Source organism: Lepidochelys olivacea (genome assembly GCF_965140295.1).
Source record: "Lepidochelys olivacea isolate rLepOli2 genome assembly, chromosome: 11".
Lineage (NCBI taxonomy): Eukaryota > Metazoa > Chordata > Testudines > Cheloniidae > Lepidochelys > Lepidochelys olivacea.
In genome coordinates, this window is record NC_140421.1 from 26,651,410 (window position 1) to 26,663,606 (window position 12,197).

Sequence of the window (12,197 nt, forward strand, 5' to 3'; positions counted from 1 at the left end):
GTAATTTTTACCAGGCTTAGAAGTATTACTGTATTCCTAAATTGAGTGTGTTTTGGTGCAACTTAAATCTATGGATGTAGCTTATGCTACTTAAATGTTGCATATCTATTTTTATTATTATTATTAAAAGTCTAGTATGTAGGTAAGAATATTGGCTCAAACTTAATCTGTGACATGTTTGGAGTTCAAGGTCGGGGAAAGCAACAGGTCAGTAGTACTAACTAGAACGAAATGCAAAACACAGCATCTGTAGTTGGTCTTTAATTTGTAATGGAGCAAATTGCAACAATATAATTTTCATGTAACTTGACACATCCTGTATCAGAGCATGTATCTTCATGTTTGCTTTAATGGAAGGCCAGGTTTGTTCACTAGCATCTAGAGAAAACTGTTATGGGCATGAGTATAGACTTTACACCAGTTTTTGTTTGGGTGTGTGTGTGTGTGTGTGTGTCATGTAACCTTTCTGTAAGATGTTAGATTGCGCCATTACTGTAGTTTTAATTCAGACATACCCCATTTCCAGTGCTTCCGTTTTTTAGCATATTAGGGTGTTGAGATATTAGTATTCAATACAGTTGCTATAGCTGAAGGCTACATATATGTTATTGAGGCTCCCTGCATAATAATTTTCATAACACTGATGGCATAAGCTATTTTTGCTTTCATTTGGATACAGAAAAAATGTTGAGCAGAATGAAATTTATATCTGTTTACTCAGAAGAATGAGCCCAAACAGAATTACAATGGAACAAATCTCCATTTTGTTGCCCAGAATTGATCTGAACATCAAAGAAAATGTTCTTAACATGCAGCCAAAAGGAATGTCTGGTTGCAAATAAATAGTAATAAAAAATTCCTTGGTTAGAAGGATTACTTCAGATCTAATTTAGGACTTTGTTGCATTTCTCTTTACTGTCCACCCACACGCTTTGGACTAAGAAGTATTTGAGAAATAATCAAACATAAATAGTATAGATGGGTGTTCCATAATGGTAATAGACCTTTTTTTTTTTTTTCACTTTAGAGACAAATGGGTAAAATAAAATGTTGTGTTGCAGTATATTGCATGGTTGGTAAAATAGCCTTCTTCATATATTGGTTGATAATTCTATTGGTGATTGGCAGCAAAAAGCACTTTCACTTAAAGAAATGTATGCATGGATTTATTTTATGTCCATTAGAGAATTCAGAATATTGTTACAGCAGTTTGGAAAATGAGTTCCCAGTTAGCTTCCCCTCATCCTTAAATTCACAGATTTGTGATTTTGTTAAATTGGTTTGGGGGCATTCAGAAGACAACCTGAAATTATGTAGCCTCTCAGTAGGCTAGCCTGTTCATTGGTGGAAAAATTTTTCACTTGTCCGTGAGGTAGCATCCATTTCCCACAGCTGGATGCAGAAGTAATATCAGGCATATATTGTACCTTCAGCGGTACAATTAAAAAGACATATATGGCCTGATCCTACACTTCTTAAAATTCCCATTGAACTCAGTGGTTCCTTTGACCAAGTAAGGACCCACCCATAGACGATGTTTCTACTTTGAGCTAATGGGAAGAGAACCAAGAGAAAGATGGGAAAATGCCATTAAATAGACTTTTTCTAAGATGCTTTAAAAGTATTAGATACATTTTTTTAAAATAACTTCTTTAGTTTGAGGGTAACATTTTTTTCTCTTCCAAGGTTCTGTAACTTTTCCATTGTCTCTTTCTGTATCGTAACAGTATTTGCACAAGCCCTCATTGACAGTTTAATCTGACATATTTCTGCTATCTGGTAGGTCAGCAAAACTGGAGCAGAGGGCTCTGTTCTTGATGAAGCTAAAAATATCAATAAGTCTTTGTCTGCTCTGGGCAACGTGATCTCAGCCTTGGCAGAGGGAACTGTAAGTAATCCTTTTTACTTTTTGTGCTACTAAATAATAATAAAAAAAGCTATATTTGTCAATCAGCTTTCTTTACCATGGATACATGAAATAAGCCGACATCTCCATTTAGGAAGGAGAAAGGGGAGTGTTAGCTTTGAACTGTAAACTAATATAACACTGTCCTTTTCTACTGAATCTAGAAAGTATAATGAAAACTATTAGCAGGCACAACACATTTTAATAGAATTAAAACAAATATACCTATGTCACACATTGCAAACTCAGTAAAGTCTAAATTGTTGGTACCTCGTGCTCTTTCTAATGTGCCTATTAAAAACATTGTTTGAAGAGTAATTTATCTGTCTTTCAATTAGAAAACCCATGTTCCATACCGAGACAGCAAAATGACCCGAATTCTTCAAGACTCCCTAGGTGGGAACTGCAGAACTACCATTGTTATCTGCTGTTCTCCCTCTATCTTCAATGAAGCAGAAACCAAGTCTACTCTAATGTTTGGACAAAGGTGAGTCCACCCAGCATTGGCCTGGACGTTGTTTCTTCTGTCTTCCCGCCCTGGCTGCAGGTTCTGAACCAGCTGAACTGCAGAGTGTTTAGAAGAGAACTATGTTAGGTGGACATTGGTTTTTAAATAGAGGCTTCAGTTTCTGTACAAATTGTAGTTAAAAAAAATTATTTTGTCCTGAAGGATGCTTCAGAAATATAAATGGGAAAGTTGTTCCTTGGATTATAAGAAAAAATAAATGTTACGATGGCAAGAAACTATACTAGTCAAGAGTTCAAAGCTTGTCACTGGAAGGACTAAGCACAGTAGCATCACTTTAAAATGTTATGGAAATGGCAACAGCACTGTGTTTTTCATCCCCGAGCTAACCCAGTAGCCAACTTCTGGTTTTGCTTCATCTAGGGAGCTTTCACTTGAGGCTGCTTTTGAAGCTTTTGAGGTTTAGTTTTCCCTTGAATGACAGCTTGATGTAACTGACGGGACTGCAAAGGAAGCATTTTCTGCTGCCACTTAGGAGGAATATAATGTGGATTTGTGTGTAATGTCTTTTTCAGTAGGTTTATGCATAAATGGGATCTTGCCACTTTTAAAGATCTCTGGAGATGAAGGCAAGGATGAAGCAAAAAGGGTGGAAATGGTCAGAATGAAAATCTTTGTCTCTCACTGGTCCACAAGAAACAGTTCTATGAAGTCCATGGTGGGAGTTTGTAAAAATATGCCAGACTCATTGAATAATTAGTGTTTTTATTATAATCTATGGAGCCTCTGATACTTTTGGAAATGACTTGCTTTGTGTAGTGTATGACTGATAAACAAAACAATATGTGCTAATAATTACTCTTTGCAATGTAATTTACTTAACCGTTGTATAATATATTGGAATCTCATTTATCTGTCAGAAATTGGGTTATGTTTTTTCAGGTGCACAAACTGCAACAAAACCCACCCTTCTGAAGGAGCATTTTACAGGGGATAGTATAAGAATGTGTAAAGTTTTACCTGGCAACCCTTTATTCATTATGGCCCCATTCCAGCTTCTATTAAAGTTGATAGGAGTTTTGCTATTGACTTCAGTGGGAGAAGGATGGGACCTGTATTTCTTAATCAGTGCCTGATGATGATGCCTTCCTTGCATATAGACAGAAAGGGGCATAAAGAGTGCAATATGTTGGGGTGGGGGAGCAGTGAGGGGGCAAAGGAGGAGGTGAAAAGGCTCACAATTCCTGTCCCCCCCCTATGCATTTGGAGCTTTGCTGTGTGGGGCAGTTAGTGGGTGGAGCCAGAGGTGACAGTGAGTGGAGCCATTCTGCAGCACTCTTCTCTTATGGACATTCTGATGCTGCTCCAGTATTAACTTGCCCTTGGCATCTGCTAGGACCCAGACGTGGCAAAGCAGACATGAGCTATGGGAAGCATGACTGACTTCCTGTGAGTTCTGCTGCCATTGGGGAAGGATCTTTGTCCCCTTCCCACTCTGTGGCACCATAAACTGCTCACTTTGAATAGGAGCATGTGGAAGAACTCCCCAGGGAGAATTTTATGGGGGTTTTCATTCTGGGTTTTTGGTGGGAGTGGAACATCTGGCCCATTGTAGTTATGACAAAACTATAATTCAAAAATCACTATAAAATGGAGAAATAGTCGTTTCTATGCTTAGACTGAGGGATTATTAAAGATTTTCTTGTTCATTAATTTTGTTTTCATTTAAACGTATATCATGCAAAAATAAATTACATTTCTTGGAGACATTTGCTCCTTATTGATATGTAATAACTGAGTTGTGAAACTGAGTAAATGCAAATATTAGGATGCAATAATAATAATTATAAAAACATTGCTATGTAATGGATCAGTGGTTGTGGCTTATTGGCTTGAATACTGCCCGGTGTTAGAGACTGGGAGCGGGGAGTTACTGTTAAACAGTATGATGGGGTCACAATGCTGTCAACTTCATACCTGTAATTTTTTCACTTTGAATTCAGTTCATTCTGGCGGTGAATGTTTACACCTCCTCATAACATAACAAAATAAATAGTCCCTATTGCGCCAACTACATCTGTCTGAATAAATTGCTTGTCCCTTTTCCTTTTTGGATAGAGCTTCAGTCCAGTGAAGCAGTAAAATAGGTGCTTAACTTTAAGCATGTGAGTAAATGCTTCATTGGGGCCTCGATGAGGTTAACACTGAGCTGCCTGTTGGTGTGTTCTGACCTTTATCTCTACAAAGTTGGATACCATATAATTCTACAGTTCTGTTTAGGTGACTATAGGTTAACATATTTTTAAAGCTGTAAGAACGTGAAAGGTACTTTCCCTTCATAAACGTGTATTAATCCCCTCTAATATTACTGGAAATGATATGCACATTCACTGTGTGTAGATAGTGCGATATATGTATCAAAACCTCATTTTATACATACATAGTGAAGCTCACTGAACATCTGAAGTCCAATTTCTGTATTTGGATTTTCATCTCTCTGGGATTCAAAAATAGACCTTATGTTCAGAAGGCAAATGAGTTTTTAGAAACTGTATGACTTAGCACAGCTTGGCTAACGAGAGCCTTAATTTCTGCTGCATGAATAATAGATGCAGTGCTGTGAATTTGTTTCACTTACTATGTCATATGTAAAACTAGAAATAACAAAGTATCGTGCTAAAAACGCTAAGTATTTTTCTAGGAGGGGGAATTTTAGGGGCAATTTTATCTCAAGATATGTTTTATTTTTTGCAAAAAGAAAAGGAGTACTTGTGGCACCTTAGAGACTAACCAATTTATTTGAGCATGAGCTTTCGTGAGCTACAGCTCACTTCATCGGATGCATACCGTGGAAACTGCAGTAGACATTATATATACACAGAGACCATGAAACAATACCCCCTCCCACCCCACTGTCCTGGTAATAGCTTATCTAAAGTGATCATCAAGTTGGGCCATTTCCAGCACAAATCCAGGTTTTCTCACCCTCCCCCCCCAACTCACTCTCCTGCTGGTAATAGCCCATCCAAAGTGACCATTCTCTTCACAATGTGTATGATAATCAAGGTGGGTCATTTCCAGCACATATCCAGGTTCTCTCACTCCCTCACCCCCCTCCAAAAAAACCACTCACACAAACGCACTCTCCTGCTGGTAATAGCTTATCAAAAGTGACCATTCTCCCTACAATGTGCATGATAATCAAGGTGGGCCATTTCCAGCACAAATCCAGGTTTTCTCATACCCCCACCCCCATACAAACTCACTCTCCTTGTGCTGGAAATGGCCCAACTTGATGATCACTTTTTAGATAAGCTATTACCAGCAGGACAGTGGGGTGGGAGGGGGTATTGTTTCGTGGTCTCTGTGTGTATATAATGTTTACTGCAGTTTCCACGGTATGCATCCGATGAAGTGAGCTGTAGCTCACGAAAGCTCATGCTCAAATAAATTGGTTTGTCTCTAAGGTGCCACAAGTACTCCTTTTCTTTTTGCAAAGACCGACTAACACGGCTGTTACTCTGAAACCTGTTTTATTTTTTATCATATATAATATTTCTTATTTAGGGCCAGGATGCCGGCCCGGCTGTGGGTAATGTGAAAGAGGGCTTCAGGATTTTTTTGTTATCAACCATGCTTTTAGAATCACCTAATGGAGCCATGAAGAAAGTTTGTTAAAAGAATTGTGATAATCAGGCTTTTCAGCTAATAATTAGCCTGTGTCTCTGGGCTAGTCATTGGAAGTAATCTATTTCGAAAAGTAGTTTCTTTATCAGCTCTTCTGCATATGTGCTTTTATACACTGCATCTTTTGATTGTTAAATTGCTTGTCCTAGGTGTATTTAATATTCCTTTGCTTTAAGTTTGTTTAACCTGATACTGTTGCCTTCACTCTGATCGGCTCAATAGTTGAGCAATCCAAGGGCAGTCAACACTGTAGCTTGACTAACTAGAGCTGGTGATATTTGTGTGGCGAACAGTAAATTCACTGAAAACTGCATTTTTTTTTCCATGTCACTGAAACTATTTGCTAATTTGAGTTGAATTTATTAAATAGTTTCAGGTGAAAAAAATTGGGGATTTTTTAAAAATCTAAACTGCGTGTTTTGACAATTTTGAAATGTTTTGACTTTTCATTTCAAAATGGCATTTTGTTTCTAAGTTTAGATTTTTTATTTAAAGTAAAAAAAAAAAAACCCACCTGAAAATGATCCAAAATAAAACAAAAAAACTGACATTTATATATGGTTGAACAAAATGTTTTCTTTGACCCAAAACAATTTTGTACCCCTTCTCGTGAGGAAAAAACAAAAAAATTGATTTGAACCTAAAATTGAATTTTTAATTTTTCACTTTGGCCCCCAAACTGAAAAATCAGTTATTCGCTCTGTTCTATTCCTAACTCATTTTATTTTTAGAAAATATATATTCAAAAGCAGATGCCCTGCTAATTCTTCTGCATGTTTTGGGTGGTGAGTTGTGTGGGGATTTTTTTGTGCAAAACTGCAATCCCTGCTGGGGTAAAATAATTGCAACTGAATCAACTTCATTCATTGTTACTGTTGATATATGTATTAGGGTTTTGCTTACTTCCTACTCTAACAGTATAATAAGGCTTGTAGTTTTGTTTATGCTTTTCTAGGGCACACAAAGGCTTTTGGATATAGAGTACCAACAATTTAAACATTTATTAGTATTATTGGCCTGTATCCCTCTTGGAGCACATCAGGCAGGATCTCTCAAGTTCAGCAGTTTTGGCCCTGGTCAGTAATCTCGATGGGAGACACCCTCGGAAAGGCCAGCGTTCTTCATGCACTTGTGCTGTGATTTTAATAATTTAATAATTTCTGAGACAGTGCCACACTATGGCTTTGGGGGGGGGCAGCATTCCATGGACGGAGGCAGCTTTAGAGGGGAAGTAGTGTTATCCATTTTTACGAGCTGTGGTCATTAAAGATTTTTTTTCTCTCTTTTTGAGAGAACAGGGTTAGCCATGACATCCCAACCACATTACAGTTTGGGTAATTACATTCTGCCTACTTAAACTCCCTCTGCAAATTCAGCTGGATCTAATATTTTTGTGCTAAAGTGGTACACAGTGTTACTTTATACTGTCCAAGGTGAATCACAAAATTTATATTAAAATCTGTTCCTAACTCTACATGCAGAATCCTTCTTCTAACCAAGCTGTGGGAGAGAATTCTTCACAGACATGAGTTTTAACTAAATTGAAGAAAATTAAGGAAAAACTTTCTGGTGCTGAACGCCTCCCACAGCATGGTTTTTTTTGTTTTTGTTTTGTTTTTTTTTGGGGGGGGTGTTAATTTAAAAGGGATTTTTTTGAACTTCTGTACCTCAAAGTGGATCTTCTTTTTGAGACTTGACCCCTTTACTAACCAGTTTGCTGTATTTGCTATATGAAAATGTTCATATTTAAGCTCCAAGAAGCCAAGGTGTTTAAGAGAAGAATGAACTGTGGCATTGTACTTTATTTCCTAAGGTGCAGGCATTCAGTTTTTTGGTTCTGTTTTTTTAAATCTGAATCCTTGCTATGTCACACTGAGAGAAATATTGTGATGAAAACAATTTAATCACTTGTTTTCATGCCTTCCTTATTATTGCTCAGAGCCAAGACTATTAAGAACACAGTTTCTGTGAATCTAGAGCTGACTGCAGAAGAATGGAAGAAAAAGTATGAGAAGGAAAAAGACAAAAACAAGAGTTTGAAGAATGTTATCCAGCATCTGGAGATGGAACTGAATAGGTGGAGAAATGGTAAGAAACAGTGAAACAAAATATGTATTTATTTTTAATTCTATGTTTAAATCTTTCTTTGAATTGCAAAACAGTCATACAAGTTTTCAACACACAAATACAAAATTTCCAAATGATGATGAACTATACTGAACTGGTAAAAGACACTTCCATGATAAATGATTATTCAGTCTACTAGGTTCATATATATAATACAGAACCAGAAAAAATGGAACATTGGGGTACCAAGGTGGCTAGTGAGTTAGTTCACTAGTCTCACCTCATGAAGACTGGGTTTGAGTTGCCATAACTAAAAATTAGTTGCATCACCATTAGACCGCAAACTATTGACCTGCTGTATTATTTGCCATAACTAGCAGGTTTTTTTGCTCAGAGAAATACAAGCACTGGAATAGGAAATAATAAATCAGGATTGAATTGGAGTGACAGTTGTATAAGGAAATTTGCACAGCATCTGTCTGCATTGTACTAGTCTCAGAACAGTACTAAACATTCACTTTCATGAGTACCTAATTTCACCATAGTGTCTTTGGAAGAACTTTAAAGCCTTTGAGTTTGGGGATGGATGTGCATAGAAGCTTAATTCATGTATTGCTGCATCTTCTGCCTTTTTTTAACTGATGTTGCTTACCACTTTGAATCACTGTGCTAAAGCAGAATAATTCCTTTCAAGATTACCATTCTGCAAAGTTGGCCATTTTAATGGCTCCTTAGAATCTTTAGATCACTTTTTGCCCTTGGGGGGTATGTCTACACTGCAATTAAAACCCATGGCTGGCCTGGACTAGTGGACTAAGGGGCTGCTTAATTGCATTGTAGATATTCTGACTCAGACTGGAGTCGAGGTGAGAGGGTCACAGAGCTCAGGCTGCAGCTAGAGCCCATATTTCTATATCTCAGTTAAACAGCCCCCACAAGCTCAAGCTGGCTGGCCTGTGCCAGCCATGGGTGTCTAACTGCAGTGTAGACATATCCTTTGTGACTGCAGGTGCCTTCATTGCCCTTACGGGGAACAGCAGCCATAGCTGCCTCTGTGCTTATCTCCGTATCAGAGGTGGTCACAATCTCTTCTAAGGGTTTGAGAGAGGACAGAGATGATATTCTTAAAAAGCTAGCTTGTCACTTTCCCAAGCCGATCCAGTTCAGGGTAGATAAAACAGAGGAGGTATTTACTTGAAGTTATAATAGACCAGAGGTGCCAAACCCTTCCATGATAAGGGCCATATTTTACAGAGAGAGTCTCATGAACAATCTGCTTCCTCCTCTTCATGAGTATGTGGTCTGCTTCCCTCTCATTTATGATTGCATAGTGTCTGTGGCAACTATAACATTGCTTATGCAGAAAAGTAGTATTACGGAAGTATATATTTTTAGGTTTCAGAGTAACAGCCGTGTTAGTCTGTATTCGCAAAAAGAAAAGGAGTACTTGTGGCACCTCAGAGACTAACCAATTTATTTGAGCATAAGCTTTCGTGAGCTACAGCTCACTTCATCGGATGCATACTGTGGAAAGTGTAGAAGATGTTTTATATACACAAAGCATGAAAAAATACCTCCCCCCACCCCACTCTCCTGCTGGCAATAGCTTATCTAAAGTGACCACTCTCCTTACAATGTGTATGATAATCAAGGTGGGCCATTTCCAGCACAAATCCAGGGTTTAACAAGAACGTCTGAGGGGGGGTTAGGAAAAAACAAGGGGAAATAGGTTACCTTGCATAATGACTTAGCCACTCCCAGTCTCTATTCAAGTGTGTGTTGTAAATGGCTTGTTTAGTTTTAGTGAAGTCCAGCCACGAGGAAGTTTGTGTGGAAGGTTGGTTTTTTATGAGAGTATCCATTTTTGAGAGCTCATTCTTAATCTTTCCCTGTTTGCTGTAGAGGATGTTGATCAGGTGATTCTGCAGTTTCTTTGAGAGCGTGTGGCACAAGCTGTCAGCATAGTCTGTGTGGTATGTAGATTGTAATGGATTTTTTACCTTCAGTCTTTTTGGTACGATGTCCATCTGTTTGCATTTGGAAAGGAAGATGATGTCTGTCTGTATCTGTACAAGTTTTTTCATGCAGTTGATAGATTTCCATTCCATACGGCTAAATGCAGTGCCCACGAACATGATACAGTTCTGTGGTGACCTAGAATCCTATTTTCGACGTCTCCGACTCAAGGAATATTTCCAACATACCTCTGAACAACATACTAATCCACAGAGACCTCCCTACCAACACTACAGAAAGAAGGATTCTAGGTGGACTCCTCCTGAAGGTCGAAACAGCAGACTGTGATATATGCCAGCAATGCCCCTCTGCCATATACATTGGTCAAACTGGACAGTCTCTACGTAAAAGAATAAGTGGACACAAATCAGATGTCAAGAATTATAACATTCATAAACCAATCGGAGAACACTTCAATCTCTCTGGTCATGCGATTACAGACATGAAAGTTGCAATTCTTCAACAAAAAAACTTCAAATCCAGACTCCAGCGAGAAACTGTTGAATTGGAATTCATTTGCAAATTGGATACAATTAACTTAGGCTTGAATAGAGACTGGGAGTGGCTAAGTCATTATGCAAGGTAACCGATTTCCCCTTGTTTTTTCCTAACCCCCCCTCAGACGTTCTTGTTAAACCCTGGATTTGTGCTGGAAATGGCCCAACTTGATTATCATACACATTGTAAGGAGAGTGATCACTTTAGATAAGCTATTAGCAGCAGGAGAGTGGGGTGGGGGGAGGTATTTTTTCATGCTTTGTGTATATAAAAGATCTTCTACACTTTCCACAGTATGCATCCGATGAAGTGAGCTGTAGCTCACGAAAGCTTATGCTCAAATAAATTGGTTAGTCTCTGAGGTGCCACAAGTACTCCTTTTCTTTTTATATATTTTTAGTGTCTCTTAATGCTGTTTAGCAGTTGAAAAAATTAGGAGGAGGAGTCCATGAACCACAATTTTAGGAGCCTATATAAGCAATACTAATTATTGCAGGTTGGATTTTTTTTTTAAAGTTTCAGGTCTCTATTGCGCACTTTAGGAACATATGTAATACAGAACTAAATCTTAAAACATAAAAAAACAAAACAACCCCTAGTCTAAATAATCAATATTGCTTTAAGTTATCATACTTAACAAACATCTAATTAATGGCACCTTCCACCTCATAGCAACGGAACTGCTGACCATCAGGCTGTAACTACTTGCAGCCAAACCTAGTAATGCCTGCCATTGTCTGGTTCATCCTAGTCTAGCCTCCACCAGTTTAGCTCATTTCCCGGAATGGTAGAAATCCCCTGATTCTTTAACACTCAGATGAAATGTTCATGCTCCTGGAAATCCATAGAGGCAAGGAAGATCCTAGTGTTCAACAAAGCTTAAAAAAAATCCTACATACAGATACATGTAATATTGGAATTGGACATGTTGGTAATCCCTCTCATGCTCACGCTTGTCTGTAATAACTTTTTAGGACAAGATCATTTTCTGCATTTGGAGTTGATAAAAACACCCAGATGGGGCAAAATATTGGTATTGATTTTTTGTGTGTGTATGTGAAGCAAGATCTGAAAAGTCTTTTGTTTAATTTTAACCTTAAAATTTGGTATGTGCCAATGGCTTTTCTCAAAAGAAATGAAGGAATTTGTGATTAAATGATTTTGTCTTTGTTAACCACTAAATTGAATTAATTTACTACAAGTGAACACAATTTCAGGTAATTTTTCTAGAGCATAAATGGTCATATGATAGCTGCAATTATACAGTAGCTTGTCTATGAATGGAAAATTATATTTTTAATTTATTTGTTACTACAATGTTCAATTAAGTTCATCTGGAGTAACTGGGCTGTTGTAGTCATGAAATCATAGAGCATTTACTTGGTAAATAACTGTGGAAATTTATAAACAGAAAATGTAATGTTAAGATTTTTTTTTCCTGTAAGAGATCTTCTTTAATGTGGTTTTCACTGTGGTTTGTTACAAAATAATTAAACTACCATAATAACAATACATACAACTATTATAAGGCATCTAGCTCCAAAGTCTGTTTTCAAT

At 37.6% G+C, this 12,197-nt stretch overlaps 1 protein-coding gene across 3 annotated transcripts in view; it reads left to right on the forward strand.

The window, feature by feature from the left end:
* Positions 1 to 12,197, forward strand: part of KIF5C (kinesin family member 5C) — a 144,885-nt gene that overhangs the window by 64,578 nt on the left and 68,110 nt on the right. For all 3 annotated transcript variants that reach the window (XM_084643821.1, XM_084643820.1, XM_084643822.1), the window contains exons 9-11: positions 1,784 to 1,888; positions 2,245 to 2,393; positions 7,999 to 8,147. In XM_084643821.1, the coding sequence (XP_084499947.1) occupies positions 1,784 to 1,888; positions 2,245 to 2,393; positions 7,999 to 8,147 (403 nt within the window). The remainder of the gene's footprint in view (positions 1 to 1,783; positions 1,889 to 2,244; positions 2,394 to 7,998; positions 8,148 to 12,197) is intronic.